The sequence below is a fragment of the Mixophyes fleayi genome, chromosome 6 (genome assembly GCF_038048845.1).
Source record: "Mixophyes fleayi isolate aMixFle1 chromosome 6, aMixFle1.hap1, whole genome shotgun sequence".
Taxonomy (NCBI): domain Eukaryota; kingdom Metazoa; phylum Chordata; class Amphibia; order Anura; family Limnodynastidae; genus Mixophyes; species Mixophyes fleayi.
Window position 1 is genome coordinate 182,738,118 of NC_134407.1, and position 18,288 is coordinate 182,756,405.

General features: G+C 38.6%; 1 protein-coding gene across 1 annotated transcript in view; it reads left to right on the forward strand.

Moving 5' to 3' along the window:
* LOC142094899 (arf-GAP with SH3 domain, ANK repeat and PH domain-containing protein 1-like) overlaps nucleotides 1-18,288 on the forward strand; it is a 111,450-nt gene that overhangs the window by 84,259 nt on the left and 8,903 nt on the right. Inside the window, exons 10-23 of the mRNA XM_075177505.1 lie at nucleotides 420-520; nucleotides 1,408-1,477; nucleotides 5,698-5,785; nucleotides 6,449-6,497; nucleotides 6,901-7,064; nucleotides 8,250-8,383; nucleotides 11,967-12,058; nucleotides 13,952-14,138; nucleotides 15,125-15,210; nucleotides 15,309-15,424; nucleotides 16,210-16,277; nucleotides 16,547-16,654; nucleotides 17,188-17,413; nucleotides 17,794-17,952. Of these exons, the coding sequence (XP_075033606.1) occupies nucleotides 420-520; nucleotides 1,408-1,477; nucleotides 5,698-5,785; nucleotides 6,449-6,497; nucleotides 6,901-7,064; nucleotides 8,250-8,383; nucleotides 11,967-12,058; nucleotides 13,952-14,138; nucleotides 15,125-15,210; nucleotides 15,309-15,424; nucleotides 16,210-16,277; nucleotides 16,547-16,654; nucleotides 17,188-17,413; nucleotides 17,794-17,952 (1,648 nt within the window). The remainder of the gene's footprint in view (nucleotides 1-419; nucleotides 521-1,407; nucleotides 1,478-5,697; nucleotides 5,786-6,448; nucleotides 6,498-6,900; nucleotides 7,065-8,249; nucleotides 8,384-11,966; nucleotides 12,059-13,951; nucleotides 14,139-15,124; nucleotides 15,211-15,308; nucleotides 15,425-16,209; nucleotides 16,278-16,546; nucleotides 16,655-17,187; nucleotides 17,414-17,793; nucleotides 17,953-18,288) is intronic.

The following is an 18,288-nucleotide window of genomic DNA, read 5'->3' on the forward strand; positions in this document are numbered from 1 at the left end:
TTTTGTAAGGTATATGTCTTGCTCGTAACAGTAAAACAAATCTCCCCATTGACAAGTTCTGTCAATGCATGTAATTCATTCATATTTAAAGTGTTTGTTCTAGTCATGTACCAGCAACAGTAGTGGTTTTGTTTCCTTTCAAGTCGTTTCCCAACATGTGATCTTTGTAGGCAGCTAGGCATATTGCTGCCACAGGGCTAGATAAATACATTCAATAAGTGAGTGTATATAAAGGTACTAGGAGGGGAATATATATTGTAAATGAAAGTATGTATTTTAAAACGTATGGATAATATACACGTAGAGTGCACGGGTTGTAATTTTGTCCCTTCTTTACATTCGGAAGAGTTTTTTGGTGCATGAATCCCCAGCAATGTTTAATCCAATCAATTAATTAATAGTTGTGTTATTTTCCACAGGATTCCATCAGTAAGCAGCTGGTGTACAACATGCATCAGTTACAAGGAAACATGCAGTATGGCACTGAAAAACATGGCTACCTGTACAAGAAGAGTGATGGGTATGCCTTACAGGAAGAGTATTTATTTTATGTCTGTTTTAATGTAGCTGAAAAGGAAATAACTGTACATCTTTAAGTGGCAGGCTTGTTCTGGAGACCCTCCCTATTCCCAAGATATAGTTCACTATATATTAAGAAATATCCAGACAGTGTTAACTAGACAATCCTGCAGTAGGTTAACCCATTGTAGGTCTGATACCCTAGTCTAGACAAAAGGGGAGTATGGAGATGTCTGTAGAACTTGGGGTCTAGCGCTCTGATCACTTCTCCATTGTTTGCTAGTTGGTCTAACGATTCTGAAAAAGAGTCTAGGATAAATCACAATTAATTACGGTGTTAATCACTTGAAATTAGCACTGGTGTATCTGTGAAAGTGACACATATATTAATTCTCCCAGTTGTCATGTTAATCACACACATAGCATTGGCGGAATCATTAGATTTGTATGTGGCAAAAGTTTACCTCACTATGAAGAAATGTTCTCCTCTGTTTCCTCTCCTGGGAAGATGGGCAAGGGCAGGGCATGCTGGGAATTGTAGTTGGTAAATGGGCCTCTGTTGCACTATGGATATAAAGAGTAATTTGTAATGATCAAGAGTTCCAAGATTGGAGACTGTATTTGAAATTTAGACCACGGGTTGCACAATAAATAGATTTGTTGATACTTACATATGTAAATTTTAATTTGACACTGAAAAACAAGCTCCTGTGGGTCAGATGAGGCTTAATGGGTTTCTGTTAAACCAAAATTTAATCAAAATTAAATGATCATTTGAAGCGAATACATTGCATACTGTTATTATACAAAATACATATTTTTTTCAAATGGGTATACTAATATCTGTTAGTGCTGAATGCATATATAAATGTATTCCTCTAATTTCAGGCTTCGGAAGGTTTGGCAGAAGAGAAAATGCTCAGTCAAGAATTGTTACTTGACCATTGCTCATGGAACGGTATTGGCTAATTTTTTTTTCAACAGTGTTTCATCAAATAATGCGCATTTTGTAATCGTGTCGGCTACTGATGTTACCTGCTTGAAAATCCCAAGCACTACTAATAACTGGTCTTTGAGTTCTTGGAGAATTCAGTGTGTAACACCCCTATCCCCAGAGTGTCTTTGGGAAGAAGTGTGTTTATTTTCACCAAATAGAAATCTTCACCATAATATCTTCTGCGTAGTGCCTCCACCTTAATCATATTCAGCAGTATCTTTGTTGGATAACGTAGAGTGAATCTGCAATACTAGAGGGAGACTTCTCACCAAATGGTCTCTTGTTCTCTTTCCTCACTTTCTCCTCGGATCTCCTTCTCTCACTCCCTGGTGCATCAGTCACCAGCTCAATTCCTCCCTCTCTGCCTGTCTCCTGTCTCTCCGCCCGGCTCACACTTGCTCCTCTCTCTGTTCTCAAGCTCCACCCTCCTTCTTCCAAGCATTCCTCTTCCTGTTTCCCGCTCTGCACCACTTCTGCATAACTCTGGGTTGCTGAGAGTTGTAGTTCTTTGACATCACTGCTATACTTAACTGCGCATGCACGGCCCATTGCAGATGCTGGCTCTACAAGTGTTGAATGCATAACTCTGCAGGGAGACTATTCTTGGAATTCACTGCTTTTTTTTTGTTGTTTTTGTTTTTGTTTTTTTTATAAATGGTACATTTATTAGTTTTCTGCTCTGATGCCAAGGAGTAAACAGAGATATAACAATCACTTGTTGAAATACTAGCTTAAATGCACAGTGTTTTTTAAATACCTGAAGGCACAGCTATTCATCCAGCAGCCCCTGTGCTAGATACAGGCAGAGTAGGAGCTTCTTTGAGCACCCACTTACCTTAGATTGATAGTGGGATCTAGCCCATGAACATCCACTTGCAAGATGTAAGCAGCCCTTCCTGTGAAAAACCAGGGTCCATGAAGATTTAGGAGCAGTGACACAGAAATAAATATCACAGTGTTCACATTAACAATCCGGACCCCAGGAAACAGGGGGACAGATCAGGACTAGAATAGAAGGGAGCTTGGACTGGGTGGGGCGTAAGGGTAGCTTTTGTTACAAAGAAATGTGAGGTGTTGAGGGCAGCTGGTCATATGTCATCCATGTTTTTGTCGGTGATCTGCAGCAAAATTTTAAAATGGAAGAGAGCTTTGCAATTAAAAGCTGCTGACAAGCAATCATTTTCTACTACACTTCTCACTGGATCCCTCTAACAGAAGCAAGGATCAGAGTTTATAGAAAGTTTTTGTTAAAGGGCTGACTATACTCATAAGAAATCATTTATATCAATTTTTGACTGAGTGGGAATGGATAGGTGGAATAAACTGAAAAATGCACTATTAAATGCAAAGGAATATTCTGGCAGATGTTAGTAAAGCTAAAAGAGGAGAAAGCAAATATGTTTCTCCAAGGAAGTGTTAGTTGTTACAAGTACACCTAAGAAATATAGACAGAGGAGGATGAAAAACATATAAAGCTAGTCAAAAAGAGACTGAACACATAATAAAATGTGCTAGAACGCAAACTGAAGACACCAACAGTAAAATAAGGTGTCCATATATTCTTTAGATACATTATTGGAAGAAAAAAAAAGCAATAGTAAGACTAAAAGCTGAAGGAGGTGGATATGGTGAAAGAGACAAAGAAATTGCAGACTGCCTAAATAAAAGTGTTCTGTATTTACTGTTGAAAATTCAATCTGATCATCTACACCAGAGGGGAACGATACACCCTGCTGTTCTGTAAACACAAATATATTTTCAGAACAGGTGTTACTAACACATCCAAAAGTAATAAAATACCTGGTATGGCAATTTAATTAGCTGCGAACACAGGTGTGTACAAAAGAAACGCAATTCAGTTCATATATTTTTCAGGCAAAAGTGTCCTACTCACAACCACCTTTTTTTTCCAATAAAACATTGATAGGTGGATGCAAATTGTCCAATTCAGTTGATAAAACCTGTGAAGTGATTGTGCATGCAGTAATGATGAGGATAAATTCTTTTACACATTATCAACTTTAATGAGGGTACATTCCTAACCCTATGCTGACGATGTGAATGCACATATGTATCATAACATGAAGCGGAGAATGAATAATCAAATAGTTTTTAAAAAAGAAAAATAATTATATTTAAAAAATAATAATTATATAATATGAAAGTTGTATTTACATGCTCAGTAAAGCTGAACAGGGAACTCCATAGAGATAAGTGACGCTTCTGGATATTTTCTGCTGTGGCAGCTGAGAATCACTCGACTGCATCGGTGATAAAAACAATGACACTTTTCGCTGCAATATCCATTATGGTGATATCTGTTATGGGTCCAGTTCAGTATTTGTTTAAGCAAATATTGCAAATATATGAAAAATAAATGATAGCGCTAACAAATGAACTCAAAACAAAAGCAAAACCTATGTCTGTGATGTAAATACAACAAGAATGTTTATTAAAAATCTTTAAAAGATGCAAACACGCTGAATCCTTTCACACTGCAGTGTTAATCTATAAAACCTCTGTTAAGAGACTATCTCTACACAAATGCCATGTTAGTCAACCAATGTTTACTACTAAGACCGCCAGAGCTCTAAACCACACACAATTTCCAGATGTGATGGAACCTATGCTCCCTAAAAATGCTGACAATTAAATTTCTTAAGGAGTGATGAATCTCAAATACCCACAGGATTCCAACATTCCGCTACATGTAATTTGCTTTCAGCATATCCAGTTCTTTATGGAACTGTCCCAGCTTACACTCGTGAATCAGGAATACCCACAAATAAGCACTTCAGACACAATAGGCTTAGCAACGAGTTTCAGAATGTACTGATACCTGTTATCCAGTCCTCTCAAAAGTACTGTTTTCCAAAGTAGATGAAATCCAAAGGAATCTTTACTCCATAGTAGTGTGCGATTCCTTAGGACTTGGTTCATAAACATTAAGGCGACTAAAGTAGATTGCTGCAGTATGTAGATCCCAAATATTGCAATTTCCATAATAAATATGCTAGCTCAAATTGTGTTAAATGTTTGTCATAGACTGCAGCGTAATTCTTGTCCGTGTTTAGCCAAATAACATAATACGTGTGAAGAGAAGCATTTTGATCGAATTGTGCAATAAATTCGCTGTTCATGGCTAACTGATTTGCCCCCTAAGAGTAGTTCTTGCAGCGCCATTAACCAAACCTTTTAACCTGTTGCCTATAGACCTGTGAGTCTCACCTCAACAGTAGGGCGAAGAATGTAAAAACATATTATCTATTAGTGTCAAATAAATTACAAGATCCAAGTCATGGATTTGTTTTTCCTGTTGGGAGATCATGTCAAACAAAGCTAGTGGATTTTTAGACTAGACTAAATTTATAGATCAGGGATAAGCGAATATAGCTTATTTAGATGTTAGGAAGGCATTTTATACATTATCCCTCAATAAATTAATTCAGAAACTGAAACTCCTTTTGAGATATGACTCAAATAGAGCTAAATGGTCGGAGACAGCGTATTGTAGTAAAAGGTGTAAGCTCAGGTGATTGGTCTCGGGGATCAGTCCTGGGTCCTATTTTGTTTAATGTATTCATTGGTGGTATTACTTGTGGTCATTTTGCATTTAATACAAAGATTTGTATAAGGGTTGATAACCACAAAGGGATTAAACAAGTGATTTACAATGTGTAGCGATTTAGGGAATAGAGGAATGGACTGAAGTTTAAAATCTTAGTTTTCATGCATCAAAATGTAAAATAATGCATGTGCAATGCAGAATAAATGGTGATATAATATCAATAACAATAGAGGAAAGGGATCTTGAAGATGTAGTTTAAGGTGAAGGTGAGCCCGCAGTGTAGTCTAGCAGCGAGAAGACAGTAGAGTGGTTGGTTGTATATGAAGAGGGAGAGTATATTGCCATTGTGTCACAGATAAGACCTCATCTAGAGTGCTGTGTTCGGTTCCAGAGGCTCTATAAATATCACAAGTATTAATAGTGTTCAGAAAGGCGGAATGGGGGGAACTTTGAAATTGAAGTTAGTAAGATTGAAGGGTAACATTTGGGAACACTTTTTTATTATTGAAAGAGTTATAGCTGCAAGACGTAGTCTCCCAGCAGTTATGGTGTACAGTAAAAGAATGTAACATGCATGGTTTGCCATTTACTAATTATCTGTGTTTTTCTGCAGCCGAACCGCCAACCAGCCAAATTAAATCTGTTGACGTGCCAAGTGAAGCCTAATATGGAAGACAAGAAATGCTTTGACCTTATATCACGTATGTTACCCTGTCTGCTATCTTTAATCTTTCATTTATATGTAGATGTCATTTGTTTCCTGGTTGTAATGTGTGTTTTAATCCAAGTGGGTGATACTTTACTGAAGATACAATAGCAAAGAAACTTACATAATACTGGAAATATTTTGCTTCAATTTTATACAACTGCGGTCTGTAAAGCATGTAAAGTAATTATGCTATAGCCAGGACAATAGATACTTCTCGGGGCCTCTACCATCACTACACAGGCAGGACCAGGCCACTTTGTAGCAGCTCGGCGCCCCTGGCTATAGCATACATTGCCAGTATATCTGTAAGTTTGGTATTACAGTACTTAAGCAGTGAGTAGGATATGAAACTGAAATTTAATGAAATATGGCAAAGTACAGAGAGCAACTTGAGTAAACAGAGCTGTTCTCATATTCAACCAAAGGCAAATCAGTAGACATTACAAATACACTTTACTTGGCAAAACTGTATTGTTGGGAGAAGTACTATACTTTTTAATATGGGAAACCTTGGGAGGTGTGTTACTGATTAACAGGGAAACAAAGAAGAGTTATCAAACATTCTATCTGTATGGAACATTCAATAGCATCTAATATTATTGTGAACGTAGTGTGAAATATCTAAAATCGAACACATTTTGTTCATGACTTGCAGATAACCGGACATACCATTTCTTGGCAGAGGATGACCAGGACTGTGTTGCGTGAGTGAAGACATGTATTAATTAGTATTATTTTGCTAGGGCCAAAGCCTTTGTACGCCCACAACAATCTGACTCACTTTTTAAGGGATTGTTTTACTAAAATTGCACATACATAGGCATATAATGAACGTGACCAACTGGTAATAGGTAGCTCAATACACAAACTGTCAATGTACTGGCATTAAACTACTAAATTCATGATCTGTCCTGAGGACCCCAGATAGGTATTTATGTGGTTTGTTAAATGCAGAAAACTGCTTATTCATTCCCATGACCCAGATGTATATAATTATTATAACTTATTAAACAGTTCTAGTCTACACAAGGGGTAGAAGTATAAAGGCTGGAGAAACATATATCTAAGCATCATATCTTGTAATATGTATGTCTTCTAATGTTTCAGGTGGATCTCTGTACTAACTAATAGCAAGCAGGAAGCTCTCAACATGGCATTCCATGAAGTACGCCCGAGCGAGGAGAACAGCATAGAAGATCTCACTAAAGCCATTATTGAAGATATGAAACGTATGCCTGGGAACAGTGTGTGCTGTGACTGTGGAGCACCGGGTGAGACAGACACGCCATCGTTTCCAGCTCAGAGACACTAACAGACGCTCACATCTTAGCACATAATGTCCCTGATTATGATCCCCAAGGTGGCGCTGTGTCTAGAGCTGTATATGAGAAATCTAATTCAACATCGGCCTCTTCAACTTGGGGAAGACTTAGTAGAATTGCTGGTGCCTAGATGACATATAAAACTAAACTCAACTATTTTTCCACTCTTTTTATTAGAAACATTCAAACAATGGAAACCGTGGAATTACCCTTGTTTTAGTGGTTTTAGAATGTAATGATTATAGTAGCATATTTCCTGCACAAACTAACAGTCCAGGCTTGGTATATTGGGTGGAGGACTATTACATTTGTACTAATATCCCTGAGCCAGATATAAGTATATAAGTTCTGCAGCTACTGTGTACTATAGTCTACCATGCACTTAATGCTATATTTTACTGCATTTGCTGCTAGTTCACCTCCCTTTACTGTTATTACAGCTTCAAATACTAAACCTCGCAATGACTGACACTTTTCGATAGTCATAGATCCCATTATAATGAATTTGGTGGACAGAGACCTGATAGTCTTGACCTATTTGAATACTGTCCCTATAGACTAGTGATAAATGTCACCAACTCTTCTTATCTAAGTGAGGCATAGTTATAATATGGAAAACAAACTGAGCAATGGAAAACTACGCTGTCATTAGATTACCTTTCTTTCTAGAGGAATGGAAGACCTAGCTCACTTTTGCATACAGAGGCAATTGCTATATCTTACCCAACCAAGGCTCCCACAGTATTTCAGGAGCTACTTTCTTGGAAGTTTTATAGTTTATTCAGTTGGTTTCTCACTGCACATATAAACATGTCCGAGCTGTTACGTCTGGTATCGAAAGGCACCCGCGTACAGATGCAAAGGTAATCCGTGATTTTTCCTTTTTATAAAGCACCTGCTGGGGATTTTTCAACGGCCACAAATGCACCTCGAGACCTATCACTTCTCTATTTGCACTGTAAATAAGGAATTACTAGGAAACCTATTGTTCTGCTTAGATTGCTGTGATGTGATTACTACACCAATATAATAACTTGCCTGTAAACTGTATGTGATTCTCCATTTGTCTTACAATTGGCGTTTTTGTGCTTTTGGGCATGTTTTATCAATTTGCTGTATGTATGTTTCCACCAGATCCAACATGGCTGTCTATCAATCTGGGTATCTTGACGTGCATTGAATGTTCTGGGGTACATAGAGACCTTGGCGTCCATCATTCTCGTATTCAGTCACTCTCCCTGGACAAGCTCGGAACCTCAGAACTCTTGGTAAGAAGAAAGACAGCCCTTATATGGGTCTGCAGAAGGGGAACCCCATCTTTACAGAATTGTATCGCTCAGGCAGATTCCTTTCATTACGGTACAATTGTATCCAACGCACCATCCTGAGCTTATTTATGTTCTTTACAAAAGGCAAAGAAAATAAACAAATCTGCCTGCAAGATAGATTTCTGTGAAGGTGCAGTTCTACTCTCAGCACAATTGCAGTGTTGACAATAAACTTTGTAAATGGAAAAACAGTTTTGTGTTGAATGAAGTGTTTCCAACCTTTGGGAAAGGGAAAAGCAGCATAGTGACTTGGAGCACTCTGCACCTCTCCCCTGTACTTTGTATAACAGAGCAGTATATAGTGGCAATGACCAGCACATAAGATCACAGTAATATACTTTTTAGGACAGTTGGGACTAGTAGTGGTTGAACTCCTTTTACTGACAGATTTACACTTCTTGAACACTGAAAACTCTTGCTGAATGCCGACTGACTTCACTATTATGGGTTTAATCCTGTAGCAAGCCCCTCCATGCATGTCTCTGCTAAATAATGCACCTTGGAACCTTCCTAAAAAGGAAAAAAACAAGAAGCATCACTTTTTGTTGTTCAATAGCTAAATAGCTAGTATTTACTGCTCTAATAGAAATAATTAATTTGCTAAGCTTAAAGTAACGCAGAAGAGCGTATGTACCAGATTAAGGCTAAGGGGTTTATTTACTATGCAGCGGTTCCGCAGAACCGCCAATTCCCGGCGCTTTGAAGTAATTTCTTCAAACGGCAATTTTGTTTAAAATACAAACCCGATGGGCCTTGTCTTTAATAAAAATGTAATTTTAAAAATTGACTTCAAAGCTACTACAATAATCCACAATGATGATGACGATGACTATCAGCAGCGCTAGCTACTTCTGATTGGCTGATAACGGATTGACTTCCAGGTGATGGTGCTTAAATCGTTAGCATTGCGGTTCTATGATATTGAGTTTCAATCATCTGTTTACATTACTCAATTGACATATCAAGTTGGACTAGTGCAGGAAAGAAGATTTCCATATCATTTTTAAAGTGGAAAACAACAGATGTTTGGGTTTAATTAAATTTAAATTGTATTTGAATTTACGTTTTATTTTGCAATGCAACTTTAGCATTTATTAATAACTGGACAAAAGTGTTTATTGTGTGCTTCAGTACATTATATTGGGTACAAGTAGGGTAATGTGACTTTACCATTTTACAAACACAGTCATGCCACTGTCTCCACAGTGTCGTGGGGCGTAAGTATACACACTTGTTACGGCTGATGTTCGCCTGGTGCAAATGGCTCTGCTTTTGGGCTGGACGCATATTGAGATGGGCCAAACTCAACAAATACATATAAATATGTTGGGGTTTTTTGTGCATATGTTTTCTAAGTATATTTAGATTGCAAATTTGCCCACCTCTGAAGGAGCCCCAATGAATTTACCATGAAGAAAATGGTTTTACATCTAGATAAGGAAGTAAAAATGACGGGTATCAATAGAACACATACAATGTTATCCTGTCATGTCCCTTTTTAGTTTATTTAAATAAGGAAGACACAGGTCCACCTATTAAGACCTGCAGCTCAAGCACTAATCTAGTACTGAAATATCTGCCGTTCAGCCTAGTTCTGTGGGCTGACACAACCACCAGCTCCTCAAGTACAGCACATGCCCTCTTAGGAAAGGGACAGGAACATCATGTGCAGAGAAGCCGGCACAGCGCCATAAATAGCATTATTGTGTTTTTGCTGTTTTTCATAAATGACCTTCAGCGACCCCCATTTTATTCCCCAGCTACCAATTGTCTGTGTTGAACAATTCTCCTATGGAAGGAGAATTGTAGACAAGAAGGCTGATAAAATGATAGAATTTATTATACCAAGTTGGTAGAGATGAATATTATACATACACTATGCAGCAAGTCATATCCAAAGATGTTCTAACTGATGGGTGTATCTAGACACTCTTTTGTACCCACAATATTATTAATAGTATTTTTAACAAAGGAGACATTTATGACTGAGTCAGCAGATGGCAGCAAAGTTTAGCAGAATGGAAATTAAATCTATATTGTGAAGGTCACAGGATTATTTAGCGATGGTTGTGCCTTATCTCTACAGCTGTGAAAGCTCATTAAAATTCAGTACTTTTACATAAGATTCCAACATGGGTGTGCTTCATCCTTCCTTTACCAGTAACTAATTTATCAGTTGTTATTTACAGTATGTTTGTTATTCGTATAGCTTGGTCCAAAGAAGTGACCCATAAACAAATAACTACCTCAGTAAGAGTAAGTTTTGCAATGGCCTTGATTGTCGCCTGTCGGTCACAGCATATACCGAACACTCAATCTGTTTGCTGAAGAGAACAGCATGAGCGCACAATGTGATAATGTCCTGACTGTTACATAAAATCTGCTGTCATGGCTTTTAGGGATGTGTGGAAATTACTGATTAAAAGTGATGTTAAACTGATTAAACCACTTGTAATAAGCAAATATATGTGTATATTATTGGAGGTTTGTTGCAGCATGAATCGAAGTTCCACTCACTATTAAGAGATGCCTTGTTCAAAAGTTATTACAGTCCTAATCAGCGTTCATGCCAGAACACTGTGACCATGCCAAACCAGACTCATTATCATATTTCCAGTGAACAATTGTAAATATTTGTATCCATCATTTTAGTTTGTATTTTTCTATAAATCCTGAAATAGTGGCAATTTAAAGCGATAGATCTTATTTTAATCATAGATTTGTAACACTAAATAGTATTGAGGCTTTGGTCAAATCAGCTTTGGTTGCATGGCGTGCTTTGATTTGAACAGGAGTACTTAGATTTCCATCATAACATGTATGTTTGTAGAGCAAGATGGCCGCAGTGAGGGTAAGGGGATTCTTTAGTATAGTGATGGTGTACCCAGAATTATGGAGCGGTGCAGAGCCAAGATTTCGTTTTGCGATGTGAAATTGTTGGAATGAGATAAAGGGGTGGAGAGAGCACATGGCTTCTGAAGAGGCTTCCTGTTCTTAAGAGGCTAGAGGGGCATCTCCGGGCCACTACCCAAATCTTGCTTTGTGCCTGGCGATGTACAGTTCTGCCACTGTGTTACTAAAGTAATTGGAGCTTGGACTTTGATGTGATGTTTGCACTTTTGCTCCATTGGTATTTCTCCACACCGCTGCACACCTAAGTGCTTTTCTAGCTTACAGAGACGTCTTCCAGAAGGTAGTTGTGCGCCTTAATGTGCACTGTCCGGGCACTGCAGTGCAAAGCTAAGGTGTATTGGGGTGTTCTTTGTAAGGTGTATTGGGGTGTTCTTTGTAAGGTGTATTGGGATGTTCTTTGTAAGGTGTATTGGGGTGTTCTTTGTAAGGTGTATTGGGGTGTTCTTTGTAAGTTAGGCACACACTGTACTGCCTAATATTCTGTTTATTTGACAGCAATGCCACTTGCTTGGAGCTTATGGGACTTAGAATATTGTGGTGTCACTTATCACAATAGTACTTTATGACGGATTCTGCTTCTTCATATCTCATGTTTGATTTGTCTTTTCAGCTGGGCAAAAATGTTGGTAACTCCGGATTTAATGATATTGTAGAGGCCAATCTCCCGTCTCCGACAATCAAACCTACTATAGACAGCCCCATGTGAGTATATCCGCCTCTGTGATTCTTTCATTGTGCAGCATCTTATTATCACTTGGTGGACTGTTTAAGGTTAAAGACAAAAACAAGTTCTGAGTGTCTGGGCCGCCACTAGGGCTTGCAGCCTCCTGTATGTTTAAAAGTACTACCATGTTTTTAAATCAGATGTATAACAAAGAGGTTTAACATACATAAAGCGCTTCCTTCAATTGCACCTGTTGATATTTCACCACCGTTAAACTTTCAATCTATTGCAGCAAATATCTACATAAAAAACATAACTTCACATAGCATAACACCATTAAGCCACTTGTGTGAAAGGATTTCTATGGGAGAGATTGTGTATACACCTACAAGAGGTAAATGATATGCACGCCAAACACTAATCAACCGGATGTCTGTGAACACTTCAATGTATCCTGCACATCCCAAAGCGTCCAAACGGTATCATACCCTTCTTCACTTTTTAATGACCTCGATCCCGTGGTAAACATAAAAGAAAAAGAAAAGCAATCTGGTGCTTTATCTTTTATTTAAAACAATGATAAAAACATGTTTGGGAACCGTACAAAGAATCTGATATCATCAAGCAGCGGACAGTTGTAAAATCGAGTCCCTCTCACGGACCTCACAGATCTCATCCTCCTGACTTGTATGTGTCCCGGAAATTGGCTTCCGCCTGAATTAAAACCAATGCGTTTCAACTTTTCCAAAGTCTTTGTCAAGAAAGAAAAACAAACTTTAAAAAACAAACTTTACTTAATGTTATATACTAATCTATGGTGTCATGTTGTGTCAGACTGCATATATGGTGTGTCAGACTGCATATATGGCTTAGTGGTTAGCACTTCTGCCTCACAGCACTGGGGTCATGAGTTCGATTCCCGACCATGTTCTCAGTGGGTTTCCTCTGGGTCCTCCGGTTTCTTCCCACACTCCAAAAACATACTAGAAGCTTAGTTGGCTGCTATTGAATTGACCCTAGGGTCTCTCCCTCTCCCTCTCTCTCTCTCTCTCTCTCTCTCTCTCTCTGTGTTAGGGAATTTAGACTGATGTGAGTGAGCTCTCTGTACAGCGCTATGTAAAAGAGCTGATGAGATATGCATCTTCTAGACAAAAAAGTAATAACAATCAATGATATCGCTGGTGGATCTACAGGATTGCACTGGTGTTATGGTGATGGGTTGGTGGCCATCATGCTGTCTGTCAATTATATTTACTTACATTATATCACAGCAGACTGAGAATGGTCTTCAAATAAGGCAATCCAATGTTGGGCCCCCGTTGGTTTCTATGACACAAGAAACTGTTGAGAAAAGTGTATTTATTCCCTCTAATGTATCAGAGCCATGTCTAGTTTGTTGGCTATTTGTCTATTAATTGGTTTGTTAGTGTTTCTGGTATTTCTAGCCTAAAATATGAGCAACGTATAGTATAATATATTGCATTCAACTGTACAGTGATTCGTTATATTTAGGTTTTCTAGTCTACCCCTCATACCTCAGTCTGACACTAGGGGTAAATGTATTAAGGAGCGGATCCGTCAAATTGCAGATATTCGGCGATTGTGACAGCCATATTTAACATGGTTTTGCCCAAGTGCATAGTTAAGCCTTATTTATGATTTGCTTTCCTTAATGACTCAGGCCCAAAGTCTTTCCCATGGTATCTATGCCATTAAATGACCATATTACCATAAGTGGATTTTTCCTTTTTACTCTGTGTCAGTATTATTGGTATCAAGTTGCTTTAAGAACATTGAATAGTTTTATATTGTGTTGGTCTGGATGGAACGCTTGTGTGTAAAATATATCTACACCGATGACGACAGGAAAATGCAGCTCTGATATTGGGGGTAATTAATTAACAAGGAATTCTCTGTGGTGCATTTACCAGGACCACCAGAAAAGACTTCATAAATTCCAAGTATGTGCACTGGCTCTATACAAAAAGATGCATCACACACCCAGTGGCGCGGCTGCATGAGCTCCAGGACGCCGTCCGGTTTAAAGACATTTATGCACTGATCCAGGCTTATGCAGAAAAGGTTGATTTAACAGAGCCACTGCCTCAACCAGCGCAGGTAACTGCAGTACATCTTACAATGCTGTTCGGATGCTTGTTTTCTGCATATAACATATATGTCACAGTCTGCAACATCAACAATAGAGGGAGAGAAAGTTGTTGTGGACCATGAAATTAAGATGAAATATTCTTTAGGGCACACCTGTGGCATGTGTACCGTGTGTGTCATGAAGGTACGTGTTATACATTTACAGACATTAATGGATTCTTGGTATAGCTTTCCAGGATATTATCAATATTTTATATTATATATTTTAATAGCAATTAGAGGTACTAATAACAAGAGCGAAAGTGAGGGAAGAGGACGTAGGGTGTCCCTACCTAGAAACCTTGGGGGAACATAAGAAAAAATGCTATGGTGCCCCCAAAGTTCTAGCGACACCAGTGATGGCTAACCTGTGACACTCCAGGTGTTGGGAAACTACAAGCCCCAGCATGCTTTGCCAGTAAATAACTAGCTGATAGCTGGCAGAGCATGCTGGGGCTTGTAGTTTTACAACACCTGGAGTGTCACAGGTTAGCCATCACTGAGCTACACCCTTGGGTACTGGTTATAACTTTGCAAACATTAGGGCTCCTTCTTAAACTTGTTAAGGTGCTATGTATAAGAAAAGATAGACAAATGTCTGTGTAGTGTTTGACAAGCACTGAGTGTAGATATGAGCACATATACATGTTTACATAGTGTATTCCCAAAGTGTTGTGCTGTCATAGCAAACGAGATAAGCAGATGGTCTATTGTAGTAATAATTACAGGAAACGCATATGTTGTTTTTTCATTATAATAATGTTTTGTTATATTATGTTCTGTACTTGTCTCTCATTTACCATGGTGATATTTTTACATACTAGTTTAACTTTTCTTTGCCTAGTTTACAGATTATGTAATGTCAAATAGGTTTTTTGGCTTTCAGTACTGCTAAGATATCTTTGAATAGCTTTCACTACTGATGTTAACTGAATAAATATTTTGTTCTTGTTAAGGAGACTGGTGAGACCATTCTGCACTTGGCGGTTTTACTGTCAGACCGGACTTCATTACATATTGTAGACTTTTTGGTGCACAACAGGTAAACAATGATCTGATTTCCTAATGTCATTTTGATTTGACACAACATTTATTCTGTTATTTATCCAAAACATTTATATTATTTATTTTTTTCTGTAGTGGAAATCTAGTTAAGCAGACAATCCGAGGCAACACCCCTCTCCATTACTGCAGCCTGTACAACAAAACTGAGAGCATAAAACTCTTCCTGAGGGCTAAAGTCAACCTAAAGATCAGTGAGTGCCCAGCGGACTGCTGAAGACCTGTCATTTCACCTCTCGCTCTTTTTTGATTTCTAACACACTAGGGGCCTGATTCATTAAGGATCTTAACTTAAGAAACTTCTTATTTCAGTCTCCTGGACAAAACCATGTTACAATGCAAGGGGTGCAAACTAGTATTCTGTTTTGCACATAAGTTAAATACTGACTGTTTTTTCATGTAGCACACAAATACTTGATAGCTTATTTGTACACTGAAATTTAAAGTTGATATTTGTGTGCTGTATTTAACTTATGTGCAAAACAATAAGAAGTTTCTTAAGTTAAGATCCTTAATGAATCAGGCTCCAGGTTACTACCACATGTTGGTGTACAAACCAATTTGTGGGCTTGACCAGTAGTCAGAACAATGCAGCCAGACAGTTGACTAGAGCTGAGGTACAATGAGCCACTGTTGCTGACTCTTGCAGTTGATTCTGGTAACTTATAGACTAGCTCTGCTGGCATTAGTCAGTAGTTTGCATGGAGTATACTGAGCGTTAACTTTCACTGACCTGAATAAATGAGGTAGGCATGATTATGTGCATGCACTTTGTTACTGTGGATTTAAACAAAAGGCTTCCTCCAACTTTCTCTGCTTTGATAAATAACATACCCGAGTGTGCAGATCACACTGTCCTGTAGTGTGCAGCCAGTGCATATACTCATGTAGTGCTAGAGATGGCTCTGTTTTGGAAGTGGGTGTTTCCGGGTACCTGCTTTTTAAAAAGATTAACTCTCATTGTATTTTACCATTGCAGAAAATGAAGCTGGGGAAACTGCACTGGATATCGCCAAACGACTCGAGCATTCTCTTTGTGAAGATCTGGTAAGAGAACGGGCACAGCTTAATATGTGAGCATACCCGCTGAGGGTTTTAATCGGTGAACAAAGGCAGTGGATATACATTTCTATCGCAAGCAGAAATACAAATGTTATTGCTCGCCTTCCTCTGTTTTGGGAAACACGTGTTACAAGCTTGTGTGGTTAGATGCTTTAATGAAGTATTTCTATTATGTAGCTTTATTTGAAAAAAAATATATATATATTATAATATGATATATTATCTTTATTCTCCTTGTAATTTCCTTCCATTAGCTGCTGCAAGCTCAGAACAATCAATTTAACATGCGTGTCCACGTGGAGTACGAGTGGCGGCTGCGGCAGGATGACATGTATGAAAGTGACGATGATCTTGATGAGAAGGTAAATAAGTATTACAGAGCAAACTTTAGAGAATGTAGACGTTCAGTGCAGAAACTACCAGAGTATTACTGCACACTATTGTTGTTGTTTTGGTATTACTGGTGACATGTTTATCAATGTGCACTGGGAAAGGTGCTGTGATCCCAGCAACCAGTCAGTTTATTGCTTTCATCTTCTAAAAATCAGGAGACAAATGTCAGAATTTATTTGGTTGTTAGAGCCCTGACCAGTGGCATAGATAAGGTCCCTAAAATCGGAGCCAGGGCCCTCTGGAATGTGGAACCCCCAATGTGGCCTGTTTAGTAGAACCCAATATAATTCCTGACAATGTGTTGGGTTCCTGTTACGAATGGCCATGTAGGGAGTTTTGAGGTAATCATCAAGCAAGCGAGAGGCAACAAAATGCCTTAGATTGACACATCTGTGTGTGCAGTCCTACTCACTAATAATCTGTGTATGATATAATCTGTTATATGTATAAAATGAGAAAGTTAAACATTTAACATTTCTAGTTGTGTTCTGCTTCCATGCAGCTGGGCCCCATTAAGAAGGAGAGAACGCTACGCCCGTATAGTTGCTTCCAGTCACCCAGCGCTCAGTTATCGGACAGGGGACCTCCTACATCATTTTTAAGGCGCGCCTCTCAGGTTTCTCAAGACCCACGCTATGATGCAGGCGGAGGACAATCCTGTTCTGAAAATGCAGTGACTCCAACAACTCCATTTACACCCCCATTGCCTCCACGCAATCCTATCAGAGGTACTTCTACCAAGGAAAATAACACTGGTGTATGTGTCTCATTATATTGAGCGCCTGGATACTCTCCCAGGCGAACGAGAGGGAGAGCGGATTTTTTATTTTGCATTCTGTTGTTATGAGTGTTTAGATAATGAATACATCGCTATTCGCATTGGTGGCAGGTCCACCGTAATGTACTAATGTGGTTGTGTTTGAGGTTTAAGATCCATTGTAAATTAATTGAAGGTGTGTGACATTTTTGTAATATTTTTGCCACTTGTTTGGAATAGATTGAAATTTATAAACTGAATGTGTTTTAAATAAATGCGCATAAACAATTGAAACACTGATTTAAAAGTACAAAAATTAATATAATATAATATAATTATTTTTTTTCGTAGCACCCAATGTGCCCCCACCACCTCCTCCTGCCAGCCCCTCACCTGTCTCCAAAAAACTGCCTGCCACACCTCCGCTGACTACAAAGCACAAAAGGGCGCTCTCAGAGCCATCGCCCGTCATCCCGCACAGCCCGTCCAGCCAGTCCAACCTCCATTTTGGTAAGGGGGCTGCCGTCAGGCTCTTAACTATGGGTAAAATGTAACAATGGATGGATGTTATTTTTTCCATGTTTCCTTGTTTAGGAAATATCCTAAATAAAATATTTGTATAGTGATGTTCACATACTAGGTCCTTACCTTGCAGACCTTAGAATCCTATAAATAATAATCTGTTTCAGAGCTCATTTTATTATTATTTAGTGTATGTCCCCTTTATACAGGGTAGGCAGAGGTCTTGCTGCTTGCCCCAAAATTCCCGACAGAGCATCCTATTCATCCACTAGGAAGCAGTGCCTTAGAAATATTTGGTCATGAAGCTCTGTGGTGTCAGTGGCA